We start from the raw sequence: 16,214 nt of genomic DNA, 5'->3' as shown, positions 1-16,214 counted from the left end.
CCTTCAGGATTGCCTGGAGCCTTGAAAAACAGCACCATAGTGAGCATTTTCTAGAATTTCTAGAACCACAGCTAGCTTGGGTGTGGAAGCTAACTCTTTCTTTAAAAAAACAAACAAAAAACTCTAAAGAGGAGGTATCGGGAAAACTAGAATTTCACCCTGCTGTTTGTATGGCAGCAGGAATCCCACATTTCAGCTTCGAGTTTTCCGGCGAGACATCGGATTTCAATGGTTCAACTGAAAGAGTATAAAAATACAAGAATTGTCCCACCAATGTTAACTCCAGCACTAATGGGCGTTGGCACAGCGCCCTTTCAAAATGTCTGGGCATGGCAGGCTGGAGACTGTTGATGTTTAATAATTCAAGATGAGGAAAGGAGGAACATTACTCTCATGTGGCTTTGACGTTTCCCGAGGACTTTCCGAGGAATAAACCATTGTCTTGCGTTCATTGTCCCCATTTTACAAATGAGAAGGCAAAGCACTGAAAAATCGTTGGACTTGGCTGATGCCCTCAGTAAAAGTTCAGCAGCACCCGTGTTACATTTGTGCTTTCAAGGCCTCTGCTTTTAGCCAAGCACCTCTCTTATTCAAAACAACTATTAGCTACTTAAAACGTTTTATCTGAATGCTGCATGAGGTTCTTAGCACCAGCTCTTGAAGCAAATTTTTATGTCATTCTCTGACATAAGCCATTGCAGGTTATGTTTTCATTCAAATGAAAGTTCTTTTTGGCTCAACTGCAAAATTATCATTTGTGGAACAAATGCTTGGGTTCTCACTGTGTTCCTCTGGAACCTGGGAGGACCCTTTATGGAGATATTCATTTAATATTTATTAAATGTCTACTCTGCACCAAACACTACCGGGTTCTTCTAGCCCAGGTTCTTGGAGGGCAGGGACCATGGATTATTGCTCTTTGCGTTCCCTGTGTTGAGTGTGGTGCATAGAACATGGTAAGGGCTCAGCATGTTTGCTGAATGAACCAGAAACAGAGACACAGCAGTATCTGCTTTCCAAGGACTTACAAGCTTGTAAGAACCAAAAAACAATTTTCTATGAATGCAGTCCTTCTAGACCAGAAGCACATTAGGACCTTATTTCTCCTTACCTTGGGTATTTTTTTTTTAAGCTCTAATTTTTTTAATTCAGGTATAGTTGATTACAATGTTTCAGGTGTACAGCAAAGTGATTCAGTTACAGACACACACACATATTCTTTTTCAGATTCTTTTCCATTATAGGTTATTACAAGATATTGAATATAGTTCTCTGTGCTATACAGTAGGTCCTTATTGTTTATCTGATTTATGTATAGTAGCATGTATCTGTTAATTCCAAATTTCTAATTTCTCCCCCCCCCAGCCTTTCTCCTTTGGTAACCGTAAGTTTGTTTTCTGTGTCTGTGAATCTATTTCTGTTTTGTAAATAAGTTCATTTGTATCATATTTTAGATTCCACATATAAGTGATATCATATAATATTTGTCTTTCTCTGTCTGACTTACTTCACTAGTATGATAATCTCTAGGTCCATCCATGTTGCTGCACATGGCATTATTTCATTCTTTTTTATGGCTGAGTAATATTTCATTGTATATATATATATATATATATATATATATACACACCACATCTTCTTTATCTGTTCATCTGTTGATGGCACTTAGGTTGCTTACCTGTCCTGGCTATTGCAAATAGAGCTGCTATGAACATTGGAGTGCACATATCTTTTCAAATTAGAGTTTTCTCTGGATATATGCCCAGTAGTGGGATTGCTGGATCATATGGTAACTCTAGTTTTAGTTTTTTAAGGAATCTCCATACTGTTCTCCACCTTGGTTATTTTAAAAGCTGATTTCTACTATGGATTTTGACCACTGAAACTGGCTCACAGCCACTTCTTGTGGGACGAAATGATAGAGTATGTACCAATTACTTACCTTATTGGGTCTCTGTTTAACTTTTTGGTGGGTTAAAATAAATCTCACATGCCCAGAAAAGAGGGAGATGAATATCATTAAGGCTGAGATGGATTTTGTGTCTAGACTGATTCTAAGTAGCTACACAGAAAACTAAGGGATGAATTTGCTTTGTGCCCACCAACTTGCAATTCTGGAACCCGAAACACAGACTTGTAGGGCAGAAAGGAATTGGCCAGATTCCAAAAGAAACTCTGAGAAATATGAATTATTAATGGTGCTGTCAGAGTTGTAATTGACGTCCATAGAAACCAACTTGAACTTCATTGTCTTAAGGCTAGTGGTGGGGATGGAAACTATTTAGTCTGGGAACTGGCTGTCTTACTGGTAAATTATCTGCATATTCATAAGTGATTCGCTCAGATGGATGTTCCCTCCAGATCTCTGTAGAGAGTGACTTTAGTACTGCTCTCAGAGTTGGTGCTGATGCAGCAAGACCATGGGCATGATTCTTGTTTGGGGTACATTTATGTACTCTCCCTTGGTTACAGACTTTACCCCATGCATCCAGCCGTGGAGCAGGGAGGGTAGGGCCTGGTGTTTGCTAGTTGGTTGGGGTACAGAGAAGCGTGTAGAGAACAATTAGCAGACCAACCAGTAGTTTCCTCTGTGGTTCTTACTGACACAGAGAGCAGACTAGAGCTGCCAGGGCAGTCTGTCTTGATGCAGACTTGGAAATGGCCCTTCAACGTTGGCTTCATCGGACACAGACAACAACGAACATACCAGATGAAGAGAATAAACCCCATGATTTAAAGACAGAGAAGATGACTGGGTGTTGTGAGAGGAGGGGGCACACACAGGATGTTAGTACTGCCATGAAGGGATGGAATGAGTCCACACAAAGGAGGAAACTTACTCCAAACTTCTTGGTTTGGATTTCTACTTTGCCTCCGCACTTTGAATATTGTTAAGCAAGAGACATGACCTGAAGACTATATTCTCTGAAGTTTAGATTTTACTGCAGCTTGGACTGGAAGCTGAAGAGGCTGAAGTAAAGAAGGCTTCCTTGGAGGTTTCTGTAATAAGTACATAAGTGTTGACATCAGAGTGGAGTAGAAAGAGTGGGTCAGAGAAACATCATAGGAACAGACAGACCTTATTAGATTGTAGAGCAGGGAAGATAAATGGATTCAACGTGCAGTTTTTTGTTTTATAAATTTATTTATTTATTTATTTTTGACTGTGTTGGGTCTTCATTGCTGCGAGCAGGCTTTCTCTAGTTGCGGCGAGTGAGGGCTACTCTTTTTTTTTTTTTAACAACTTTATTGGAGTATAATTGCTTTACAATGCTGTGTTAGTTTCTGCTTTATAACAAAGTGAATCAGCTATACATATACATATATCCCCATATCTCCTCCCTCTTGCATCTCCCTCCCTCCCACTCTCACCATCCCACCCCTCTAGGTGGTCACAAAACACAGAGCTGATCTCCCTGTGCTATGCGGCTGCTTCCCACTAGCTATCTATTTTACATTTGGTAGTGTGTATAAGTCCATGCCAGCGGGGGCTACTCTTCATTGCGGTGCGCAGGCTTCTCATTGCGGTGGCTTCTCTTGTTGCAGAGCACGGGCTCTAGGCACACGGGCTTCAGTAGTTGTGGCTCATGGGCCCTAGAGCACAGGCTCAGTAGTTGTGGCGCACGGGCTTGGTTGTTCCACGGCATGTGGGATCTTCTCGGACCAAGGCTCGAACCCGTGTCCCCTGCATTGGCAGGCGGATTCTTAACTACTGCACCATCAGGGAAGTCCCTTTTTTTTTTTTTTTATGGAGTAGAAAGAGTGGGTCAGAGAAGCATCATAGGAACAGACAGACCTTATTGGATTGTAGAGCAGCAAAGATAAATGGATTCAACACACAGTTTTGTTTTTTTTAAATTGAAGTATTGTTGATTTGCAATATTCTGTTAATCTCTGCTGTACAGCAAAGTGATTCAGTTATACATACATATATATATATATATATACACATACATATATATATACATTCTTTTTTCAATATTCTTTTCCACTATGGTTTATCACAGGATAGTGAATATAGTTCTCTGTGCTAAATAGTAGGACCTTGTTGTTTATCCATTCTCTATATAGTAGCTTACATCTGCTAACCCAACCCCCCTACTCCATCCCTCCCCCTTGGCAACCACAAGTCTTTTCTCTATGTCCATGAGTCTGCTTCGTAGGTAGGTTCCTTTGTGTCATATTCGAGATTCCACATATAAGCGACACAGTTTTAAGCACTTGATTATTTTGGAGTAATTTTTCTTTGGTAGGAGACTGGAATCACTGACAGAAATAGGGAAATTTGGAAGGACAGCGTGTTTTCTGGGTTCAGGTGGTAGGAGGTTTTATTGTGTTGCATGTGAACTAGTAGCATGACTGCCAACTGGAAATGTCCCAGAGACATTCATGAGGGACTTGGCTGTCCCCAAAGCCACACTTACTGACTTGATGGATGTATAGGCCCCCACCACTAAGGACAGAATTGGTTCACAACTCTACAGTAACTTGTTGCATCTGCGTTTCTGAAAACTATATTGCCTTTTGCCTATTAAGTCATTATCATTCTTTACATAGAAGTTTTTTGCATTCATCTAATGTTTAACCCTCTGACCCCAGAGATGTTCATTCATTAAGCACCTGCTGTTTGCTTTCAGTCGATGTGGCAGTCGTTTGTCAACTGCGTAAGCCAGATGGGGGCTGAGGGATTCCGGGGGCATTCCACACCGGCCCCTGCTCAGCTCTGCCCTTCAGGGCTGTCAGGTGTTCAGTCAGCCTCCAGCTAACTACCTCATGTCGCCGCTTCTACCTGGCCCCTCAAACTCACCTCGTCTAGAACTGAGTCCAGCAGAGATTCCCTCCCCCTCCCCCTTCTGGACTTACTTTCTCCCCAGTTTCCTCCTCAGTTTCCTGTGGATTCCTTGCAGTCCTGGGCCCCTGCACTCACTCTCATTGGCATCCAGGCCCTGGGCTGTTCTCATTCTAGGAGATCTTCGCAAGCCGCAGTTACCGTTTAGAAACCCAGATTAGATCCTGTCCCTCTTCTTTTTTTTTTTTTTTTTTTTGTTCTGGAATTTATTTTTATTTTTTATTTTTTAAGTTTATTTAACAACTTTATTACAGTATAATTGCTTTACAATGGTGTGCTAGTTTCTGCTTTGTAACAAAGTGAATCAGTTATACATATACATATGTCCCCATATCTCTTCCCTCTTGCGTTTCCCTCCCTCCCACCCTCCCTATCCCACCGCTCTAGGTGGTCACAAAGCACCAAGCTGGTCTCCCTGTGTTATGCGGCTGCTTCCCACTAGCTATCTGTTTTACATTTGGTAGTGTATATATGTCCATGCCACTCTCTCACATTGTCACAGCTTACCCTTCCCCCTCCCCGTACCCTCAAGTCCATTCTCTAGTAGGTCTGTGTCTTTATTCCCATCTTGCCTCTAGGTTATTCATGACCTTTTTGTTTTTGTTTTAGATTCCATATATATGTGTTGGCATACGGTATTTGGTTTTCTCTTTCTGATTTACTTCACTCTGTATGACCGACTCTAGGTCCATCCACCTCACTACAAATAACTCAGTTTCATTCCTTTTTATGGCTGAGTAATATTCCATTGTATATATGTGCCACATCTTCTTTATCCATTCATCTGTTGATGGACACTTAGGTTGCTTCCATGTCCTGGCTATTGTATATAGAGCTGCAATGAACATTTTGGTACATGACTCTTTTTGAATTATGGTTTTCTCATGGTATATGCCCAGTAGTGGGATTGCTGGGTCATATGGTAGTTCTATTTTTAGTCTTTTAAGGAACCTCCATACTGTTCTCCATAGTGGCTGTATCAATTTACATTCCCACCAACAGTGCAAGAGGGTTCCCTTTTCTCCACACCCTCTCCAGCATTTATTGTTTGTAGATATTTTGATGATGGCCATTCTGAACGGTGTGAGATGATATCTCAGTGTAGTTTTGATTTGCAATTCTCTAATGATTAATGATGTTGAGCATTCTTTCATGTGTCTGTTGGCAATCTGTATATCTTCTTTGGAGAAATGTATATTTAGGTCTTCTGCCCATTTTTGGATTGGGTTTTTTGCGTTTTCAATGTTGAGCTGCATGAGCTGGTTGTAAATTTTGGAGGTTAATCCTTTGTCAGTTGCTTCACTGCAAATATTTTCTCCCATTCTGTGGGCTGTCTTTTCATCTTGTTTATGGTTTCCTTTGCTGTGCAAAAGCTTTTCAGTTTCATTAGGTCCATTTGTTTATTTTTGTTTTTATTTCCATTTCTCTAGGAGGTGGGTCAAAGAGGATCTTGCTGTGATTTATGTCATAGAGTGTTCTGCCTATGTTTTCCTCTAAGAGTTTGATGGTGTCTGACATTACATTTAGGTCTTTAATCCATTTTGAGTTTATTTTTGTATATGGTGTTAGGAAGTGTTCTAATTTCATTCTTTTACATGTAGCTGTCCAGTTTTCCCAGCACCACTTATTGAAGAGGCTGTCTTTTCTCCACTGTATATTCTTTCCTCCTTTATCAAAGATAAGGTGACCATATGTGCATGGGTTTATTTCTGGGCTTTCTATCCGGTTCCATTGATCTATATTTCTGTTTCTGTGCCAGTACCATACTGTCTTGATTACTGTAGCTTTGTAGTATAGTCTGAAGTCAGGGAGCCTGATTCCTCCAGCTCCGTTTTCCTTTCTCAAGATTGCGTTGGCTATTCGGGGTATTTTGTGTTTCCATACAAATTGTGAAATTTTTTGTTCTAGTTCTGTGAAAAATGCCAGTGGAAGTTTGATAGGGATTGCATTGAATCTGTAGATTGCTTTGGGTAGTAGAGTCATTTTCACAATGTTGATTCTTCCAATCCAAGAACATGGTATATCTCTCTATCTATTTGTATCATCGTTAATTTCTTTCATCAGTGTCTTATAATTTTCTTCATACAGGTCTTTTTTCTCCTTAGGTAGGTTTATTCCTAGATATTTTATTCTTTTTTTTGCAATGGTAAATGGGAGTGTTTTCTTAATTTCACTTTCAGATTTTTCATCATTAGTGTATAGGAATGCCAGAGATTTCTGTGCATTAATTTTGTATCCTGCTACTTTACCAAATTCATTGATTAGCTCTAGTAGTTTTCTGGTAGCATCTTTAGGATTCTCTATGTATAGGATTATGTCATCTGTAAACAGTGACAGCTTTACTTCTTCTTTTCTGATTTGGATTCCTTTTATTTCTTTTTCTTCTCTGATTGGTGTGGCTAAAACTTCCAAAACTATGTTGAATAATAGTGGCCACAGTGGACATCATTGTCTTGTTCCTGATCTTAGTGGGAATGGTTTCAGTTTTTCACCATTGAGGACAATGTTGGCAGTGGGTTTGTCATATATGGCCTTTATTATGTTGATGAAAGTTCCCTCTGTGCCTACTTTCTGGATGGTTTTTATCATAAATGGATGTTGAATTTTGTCGAAAGCTTTCTCTGCATCTGTTGAGAGGATCATGTGGTTTTTCTCCTTCAATTTGTTAATATGGTGTATCACATTGATTGATTTGCATATGTTGAAGAATCCTTGCATTCCTGGAATAAACCCTACTTGATCATCGTGTATGATCCTTTTAATGTGCTATTGGATTCTGTTTGCTAGTATTTTGTTGAGGATTTTTACATCTATGTTCATCAGTGATATTTGCCTGTAGTTTTCTATCTTTGTGACATCTTTGTCTGGTTTTGGTATCAGGGTGATGGTGGCCTCATAGAATGAGTTTGGGAGTGTTCCTCCCTCTGCTATATTTTGGAAGAGTTTGAGAAGGATAGATGTTAGCTCTTCTCTAAATGTTTGATAGAATTCACCTGTGAAGCCATCTGGTCCTTGGCTTTTGTTTTTTGGAAGGTTTTTTATCACAGTTTCAATTTCAGTGCTTGTGATTGGTCTGTTCGTATTTTCTATTTCTTCCTGGTTCAGTCTTGGAAGGTTGTGCATTTCTAAAAATTTTTCCATTTCTTTCAGGTTGTCCATTTTATTGGCACACAGTTGCTTGTAGTGATCTTTTATGATCCTTTGTATTTCTGCAGTGTCAGTTGTTACTTCTCCTTTTTCATTTCTAATTCTATTGAGTTGAGTCTTCTTCCTTTTTTTCTTGATGAGTCTGGCTAATGGTTTATCAATTTTGTTTATCTTCTCAAAGGACCAACTTTTAGTTTTATTGATCTTTGCTGTCGTTTCCTTCATTTCTTTTTCATTTATTTGTGATCTGATCTTTATGATTTCTTTCCTTCTGCTAACTTTGGGGTCTTTTTGTCCTTCCTTCTCTAATTGCTTTAGGTGTAAGGTTAGGTTGTTTATCTGTGATGTTTCGTGTTTCTTAAGGTGGGATTGTATTGCTATAAATTTCCCTCTTAGAACTGCTTTTGCTGCATCCCATAGGTTTTGGGTTGTCGTGTTTTCATTGTCATATGCTTCTAGGTATTTTTTGATTTCCTCTTTGATTTCTTCAGTGAACTCTTGGTTATTAAGTAGTGTGTTGTTTAGCCTCCATGTGTTTTTGTTTTTTACAGATTTTTTCCTGTAATTGATATCTAGTCTCATAGCGTTGTGGTTGGAAAAGATACTTGATATGATTTCAATTTTTTTAAATTTACCAAGGCTTGATATGTGACCTGAGATATGATCTATCCTGGAGAATGTTCCATGAGCACTTGAGAAGAATGTGTATTCTGTTGTTTTTGGATGGAATGTCCTATAAATATCAATTAAGTCCATCTTGTTTAATGTATCATTTAAAGCTTGTGTTTCCTTATTATTTTCATTTTGGATGATCTGTCCATTGATGAAAGTGGGGTGTTAAAGTCCCCTACTATGATTGTGTTACTGTTGATTTCCCCTTTTATGGCTGTTAGTACTTGCCTTATGTATTGAGTTGCTCCTATGTTGGGTCCATAAATATTTACAATTGTTATATCTTCTTCTTGGATTGATCCCTTGATTACTATGTAGTGTCCTTCTCTATCTCTTCTAATAGTCTTTGTTTTAAAGTCTATTTTGTCTGATATGAGAATTGCTACTCCAGCCTTCTTTTGATTTCCATTTCATGTAAGATCTTCTTCCATCCCCTCACTTTCAGTCTATATGTGTCCCTAGGTCTGAAGTGGGTCTCTTGTAGACAGCATATATATGGGTCTTGTTTTTGTATCCATTTAGCCAATCTACATCTTTTTGTTGGAGCATTTAATCCATTTACATTTAAGGTAATTATTGATATATATGTTCCTATTCCATTTTCATAAGTGTTTTGGGTTTATTATTGTAGGGCTTTTCCTTCTCTTGTGTTTCCTGCCTAGAGAAGTTCCTTTAGCATTTGTTGTAAAGCTGTTTGGTGGTGCTGAATTCTGTTATCTTTTGCTTGTCTGTAAAGGTTTTAATTTCTCCGTCAGATCTGAATGAAATCCTTGCTGGGTAGAGTAATCTTGGTTGTAGGTTTTTCTCCTTCATCGCTTTAAATATGTCCTGTGACTCCCTTCTGGCTTGCAGAGTTTCTGCTGAAAGATCAGCTGTTAACATTATGGGGATTCTCTTATGTGTTATTTGTTGTTTTTCCCTTGCTGCTTTTAATATTTTTTCTTTGCATTTAATTTTTGATAGTTTGATTAATATGTCTCTTGGTATGGTTATCCTTGGATTTATCCTGTATGGGACTCTCTGTTCTTCCTGGACTTGATTAATTATTTCCTTTCCCATATTAGGGAAGTTTCCCACTATAATCTCTTCAAATATTTTCTCAGTCCCTTTCTTTTTCTCTTCTTCTTCTGGGACCCTTATAATTTGAATGTTGGTGCATTTAATGTTGTCCCAGAGGTCTCTGAGACTGTCCTCAATTCTTTTCATTCTTTGTTCTTTATTCTGCTCTGCAGCAGTTATCTCCACTATTCTATCTTCCAGGTCACGTATCCGTTCTTCTGCCTCAGTTATTCTGCTATTGATCCCTTCTAGAGAATTTTTAATTTCATTTATTGTATTGGTCATCCCTGTTTGTTTGCTCTTTATTCTTCTAGGTCCTTGTTAAACGTTTCTTGTATTTTCTCCATTCTATTTCCAAGATTTTGGATCATCTTTACTATCATTATTCTGAATTCCTTTTCAGGTAGACTGCCTATTTCCTCTTCATTTGTTAGGTCTGGTGGGTTTTTGCCTTGCTCCTTCATCTGCTGTGTGTTTCTCTGTCTTCTCATTTTGCTTAACTTACTGTGTTTGGTGTCTCCTTTTCTCAGGCTGCAGGTTTGTAGTTCCTGTTGTTTTTGGTGTCTGTCCCCAGTGGCCAAGGTTTGTTCGGTGGGTTGTGTAGGCTTCCTTGTGGAGGGGACTAGTGCCTGTGTTCTGGTGGATGAGGCTGGATCTTTTCTTTCTGTTGGGCAGGTCCACGTCTGGTGGTGTGTTTTAGGATGTCTGTGGCCTTATTATGATTTTAAGCAGGCTCTCTGCTAATGGGTGGGGGTGTGTTCCTGTCTTGCCAGTTGTTTGGCATAGGGTGTCCTGCACTGTAGCTTGCTGGTCGTTGTGTGGAGCTGGGTCTTGGCGTTGAGATGAAGATCTCTGGGAGGGCTTTTGCTGTTTGATATTATGTGGGGCTGGGAGGTCTCTGATGGACCAGTGTCCTGAACTTGGCTCTTCCACCTCAGTGGCACAGCCTTGATGCCTGGCTGGAGCACCAAGAGCCAGTCCTCCACATGGTTCAGAATAAAAGGGAGGAAAGAAAGCAAGCAAGAAAGAAGATAAAATTAAATTAAATTAAACAAAGTAAAATAAAATAAAGTGATTAAAATAAAAAATAATTATTAAGAAAAAAAATTTTTAAGTAATAAAAGAAAGAAAAAAAAACAAATGGACAGACAGAACCCTAGGACAAATGGTAAAAGCAAAGCTATACAGACAAAATCACACAGAGAAGCATACACATACACACTCACAAAAAGAGAAAATGGGAAATACATATATATATCATTGCTCCCAAAGTACACCTCCTCAATTTGGGATGATTCGTTGTCTATTCAGGTATTCCACAGATGCAGTGTACATCAAGTTGATTGTGGAGATTTAATGCACTGCTCCTGAGGCTGCTGGGAGAGATTTCCCTTTCTCTTCTATGTTCGCACAGCTCCCGGGGTTCAGCTTTGGATTTGACCCTACCTCTGCGTGTAGGTCACCTGAGGGCATCTGTTCTTCGCTCAGACAGAATGGGGTTAAAGGAGCAGCTGATTCGGAAAACCTGCAACTGAATAAAGCCTGCGTGCATCAACGAAGACCCAACGCAGCCAAAAAAAAAAAAAAAAAAAAAGTTAATTGCCTAGACCCAGTAATAGGAAAAAAACATTATGCTAAGAAACGTGCATTGCATTGTTCTTTATAATAGCAAACATGATTGGCATGTCCAGTGACAGGGAAATAGTTAAATTTGACATTTCCAAGGAGTGGTTCCATTATCTAACAAATGCTAAGTATGAATAACATAAGACTATGTTAAATAGAAAAGAAAGAAGAATCTGGATCCAAAGTTGTTAGATGATATGACCACAAATATATAAAAAGTAGAAAGGAAAAAAACTGAGGGAAGTGTCAAGAGATGATCTTTGTGAGTGTGGAAGAAAGTTTTGAGTAACGCTTTCCTACGCGTGGTATTCCAGATTCCCTAAAGTGAATGTTAATAACAATGGCAGCAACATCTTCAACAAAACCAGCTAACTAGATACTTCTCTGCTTCTTTGGCTAATATGTCTCAAAAGCTACTTTTGGTCTCCCCCGCACAGTTTGAAAATCTGAACACAGTTGCTGAGTGTTTGTTTTCTCTGGTCAACGGTGATGACATGTATGCGACCTTTGCTCACATCCAGCAGAAGAGCCTCTTGGTGTGGCTGTTCAGTCGCCTGTATTTATATTCCTTCATCAGTCTTTTCATATATATGATCCTCAGCCTTTTCATTGCAATTATTACAGATTCTTATGACACCATTAAGGTAAGCAGTTATTATTTCCTGCCAAAAAACTATTGCAAACTCTGTATAGATCAGAACATGGGAAAATACTATAATATTTTACTTGCTTGAAATACTGTAGTTTTACTTAGATTTTGAGGTTTTGTAGAAAAGAAACTTTTTAGATGCTGGAGGTTAATTTAAATATGCATTTAGGACATTGTCCCTGGTGCCCAGTGGATTGGTTTGGAGGTGTGGTGGGAAAGAGAAAGGAAATGGGTAAAGACGGGCTGAGTTTGGTAAATCAAGTAGTTGGGCTGTCGGTCTTGGCACTGACAGGTGTACCTGCCTGTCCCGGAACTTAGACTTTGAGTAGTAAGTTTCAGTGATAAGGGGTGACCGTCATCCTGACAAGTGTCCAGATATTGGCATACCTCACACACTGGATGCCGCTCATGTGGTGCAGGTTTCCTTTACATTTTGAAAGCTAAGGCTTTTGTGGCTGTTTAGCTTCCTGCCTTCCTAAGCCACCCGGTGGGTTGTGTGTCCTTTCAGACTAGGTCCATTTAACTTAGCTGTAGCGTGAAGGAAGCTCTGCTGCCTCGGGGGCAGTGGTGTCTCCGCAGCAGATGGTCATACTCAGAAAATCCTCTTTCGGGGCCAGCATCTGAGCAACCAGGGGTGCCATGTCCGTGTCTTGGGGTGTTGTCCTCTTCTTGAACCCTTCTCAGACTACCTCAGAAGAAGCCAGTCCATTGGAAATACTTCTGAGCACTTTGTGCGCAAGGAGATGAGTGTTCCTGTAGGAATGGGTGGTTGGCTCCGCAGCGGGGCTGGCCGTGGGGAGATGAGCAGTGCCCTGCTCACCGTGGGAGCCTGTCCTTGATGCGGCCATGTCCCCGTGAGTGCGCCAAGCCTCAGTGACCTGGTGGATGACCTCACTAAGTGTGAGGGGAGGGGTCTCTCAGGGTCTTTATGTCTGCTTGGAGGGACCTACTGCCTTCTACCTCACTAAGTGACCAACTTCTACAAAAGTAGAGGAAATAGGGATTACTTTCCAGCCAGACTCTATATGGGCAGTGTGGGGAAGAAGAGGTCTTACCTGGTCTTGCAATTAACATGAAAGCTTTAGACTTCTATTTCCTTCACTCCTTTAATTAACACACCCCTCCCCTGCCCCACCAAAGCTTGATTTCTGGAGTTTTCCTCTGGATAGCTGTCTGTTCCCATGGCTCTCTGTTGAAGCCATGGTGACTCTGGCTTGGCTTTCAAGGGACTGATAGATTGATTGATGATTGATCATTGTTAATGTCAGTTCTTGGATCTGTGCTAGCAACGTAGGAGAGTTTTATTTTAGCAGAGATGGATTTGGTTTGTTGACAAGAAGCAATTTCTCTCAGTATAACTAAGGTAACAACACTGTGTATTTTTTAAAGAAATACCAACAGAATGGGTTTCCTGCCACAGATCTTCAGGAATTCCTGAAGGAGTGTGGTAGCAAAGAGAAGTGTCAAAAAGAGTCATCAGCCTTCCTGTCCTGCATCTGCTGTCTGAGGAGGTCAGTACTGTGTTCAGTCGGGTCTCTGTGCTCCGGGGATGAGACGCCCTGCTGCCTTAACAAAGAGTCCTCCCAGTTCAAATGCTACACTCAGGAGTCAGCTGACTGGGGGAAATAATGCATCCCTTCTTGCTTTCCTCCCACTGTAATTGACTTTAGAAATGAATTGTTTCTTATAAAACAAGGTAGAAAGGTACATGACATGGTTGAAATCTCTTGGGAATATTATGAGACTGTTTTGAGAAGGCATGAACCATGTCCCTGAAGTCGAGAGGGTGAGCTGGCCAAAGGAAGAGGTCAAAGCCCTTCTTTTTAGAGGTGGAGCTCTGGGAATGTCAAAGGTGTTTTCCCCTTTTCGCAATCTGTAGTACAAATAACCTTCCTTGAGCAGAGCAGGAAACTTGCTTGAGAGGAAGCAGTAAGTGTCCTTGGCTGCAAACACAAATGAGCTGATCACCTGCTGTTTGCTCGCCATTCATCAGTGCACTTACAAAAATAGTCTGGACCTCAGTGGCAAAGCCTCCACATAGTGGCTTGGGGACTAGAAAGGGGGTCAGATGAGGATAATTTTCTTAATTATGCCCATGTTTGTTTTCGTCTGAAGTCAGGAGTAGGGGTTGTTAACTGCAGGTGCCCCCTACTCATGTGTTTCGAGAAGGATTCTCTAAACCAGATTCCTGAAGGAAGATGGGAGAACATAATTGCTACTTAAAATCACAGGATGTATTTTCCGTTAATCAAGTCATACTGCAACTTGGGATTTGAAATGGTATGTTGGAGCATTTCCAAAGAATGTCTGGTAAATATGAAATGAGGTCTTCTGAGAAGAGTTAGGTTTTTACAATCACAGTTTATCCTCTCAGAGCATTAAAGTGTTGCCATGGAAGCAAGTATAAAGGGAAATTACTTTTCGTAATAGGCAGCTGCCTCCTAGGAGGCACCTTGTATTATAAGGAAAGTCTCTCAAAGTTGCTTTTCTAATATGTAGTTAACTGTAAAGAAAAAAAAAAAGCATTTGAGAATGTAGTTGTGAATTCTAGAAAGTAATGGATAGGTTTTGGTGTTTGATTTTTGGGCCTCAGTTTATACCACAAAAAGCCCTGGGAGGTTGTTAAATGATTTCTTTGCAGCCATATGGAATGAGTGAAAGACTTAAGGAGTGAACTTGGAAGACTGAGTGATAAGATGGGACCTGAGTGGTGAGAAGAACAGAGCAACATCAGCAGACAGTCTTCCCTAAGACATGCTAAGGGTTGTAGAGAGGGTGCCTGGTGCGGAGGCAGGTCTGCCCATCGTGAGGAATGAAAGGATTAAATGGAACAGAAGAGTCCACCAAAGGAAATCAGGTGAAGAACTAAGATGCTGAAAGTTTTGAAAACAGAGGATATCAAAAATAAAAACAGAAGTGGCTGAAGGTGGTCATGGGTAAAGTCAGCTAGATCAGTTTTAGCTGAATAATCAGATCAAAGCCTGGAACCTAGGGCAGTCTGGATGGACCCTGCAGAGAGTCAATGAGGGTCATAGGGCCTGATGAAGGAAATGGGTTGTACTGGGGCCTTGGAACAAGTGATGGCTTTGAAATCACCAAAAATTAAATACACCTGGATGTGTTCAACAGCCAGAAACCTAAGAATGGAATAAAATTGAGGAAAGCTATGAATGGAGAGTATATATTGGAGACAGACCTCACTGAGGGAACCTGGGGAATTAAGGGCATCATAAGACTTGGTGTCTGGGCCCCTCTCCACTGCCCATGACATACAACCCAGCTATCACAGCTCCACCTACTCTAGAGCGTGGCCGGGTTGCTCTTTTTCAACCAAGCAGTCCAGCAACCACCACAGATTCAATCTCCCACAGACTGATTCTCCCTTGAATAGTTGACTGAGCCCCTAGTCTGATGGTCAGAACACCTGGGTTTTCGTTTTGGACCCTGCCAATTACTGAATGTGTCCCCTGACCTTTCCTAAACCTCTTGGTTCCTCCAGTGTCATCAGAGTGGAACAGGTAGCCTCTGCAACCTCTTCTAGTTCTAATGTGATCTGGTTCTTGGGAGAGATGTGCTTGGTTGAGCAGATGCAGAGTTAACCTTTCTCCTTCTCTACCACAAGGAGGCAAATCTGCGGTTCTAGCCATTGAGAAGCTTTGTCAAAGGGAGATGGAGGGTAGACAGCTCCTCAAAATTACCAAAAGCATCTAGTCAAACCCCCAATAATGTAAATTGTCCTTCTTAAGTTTTCTTCCTCTTAAATGTCACACTCAGCATGTCAATAACCTATGTATGCATACATGATAGAGTATGTATTCCTGTTCCATCTTAAAGATTTTTAAGCCATTGTTCTTTTCTCTTTCCTTGTCTTCCTTTCTATTACAGGAATGGAAGCGATGACCACTTGATACTTATTAACTAAAATTCTCCTGCTGAAGATAATCAAGTTTCAGGTCTCCGTATCAAGTGACAATGAAGAGGGATCCCAAATGGCTTGGACCAACACTTCCAAAAATACTGATTGCGGAGTGGGAAAGAGGACTGGCTATGAGCTGTCTGAATAGAACTGAAGTTTCAAAATTCCTTTAAATAAACTTGGATGATGAAGAATAGACCAGAGTCAGCTACTGGGCATTAGTGTAATAGAGCAGTGATGATGAAATTCTGTATTAGTCTTTTAATTTATGACATCACAATGTTGGGATGGAAAAA

At 40.4% G+C, this 16,214-nt stretch overlaps 1 protein-coding gene across 1 annotated transcript in view; it reads left to right on the top strand.

Annotated features, from left to right (window-relative positions):
- MCOLN2 (mucolipin TRP cation channel 2) overlaps window positions 1–15,924 on the top strand; it is a 64,453-nt gene extending 48,529 nt beyond the window's left edge. The window contains exons 12-14 of the mRNA XM_060085052.1: window positions 11,791–11,997; window positions 13,392–13,513; window positions 15,888–15,924. Of these exons, the coding sequence (XP_059941035.1) occupies window positions 11,791–11,997; window positions 13,392–13,513; window positions 15,888–15,924 (366 nt within the window). The remainder of the gene's footprint in view (window positions 1–11,790; window positions 11,998–13,391; window positions 13,514–15,887) is intronic.
- The last annotated feature ends 290 nt before the right edge of the window (window positions 15,925–16,214 follow it).

Source organism: Mesoplodon densirostris, chromosome 2 (genome assembly GCF_025265405.1).
Source record: "Mesoplodon densirostris isolate mMesDen1 chromosome 2, mMesDen1 primary haplotype, whole genome shotgun sequence".
NCBI lineage: Eukaryota > Metazoa > Chordata > Mammalia > Artiodactyla > Ziphiidae > Mesoplodon > Mesoplodon densirostris.
The sequence above is the reverse complement of the archived record's forward strand: the minus strand, read 5'-3'. Positions and strand labels throughout refer to the sequence as shown.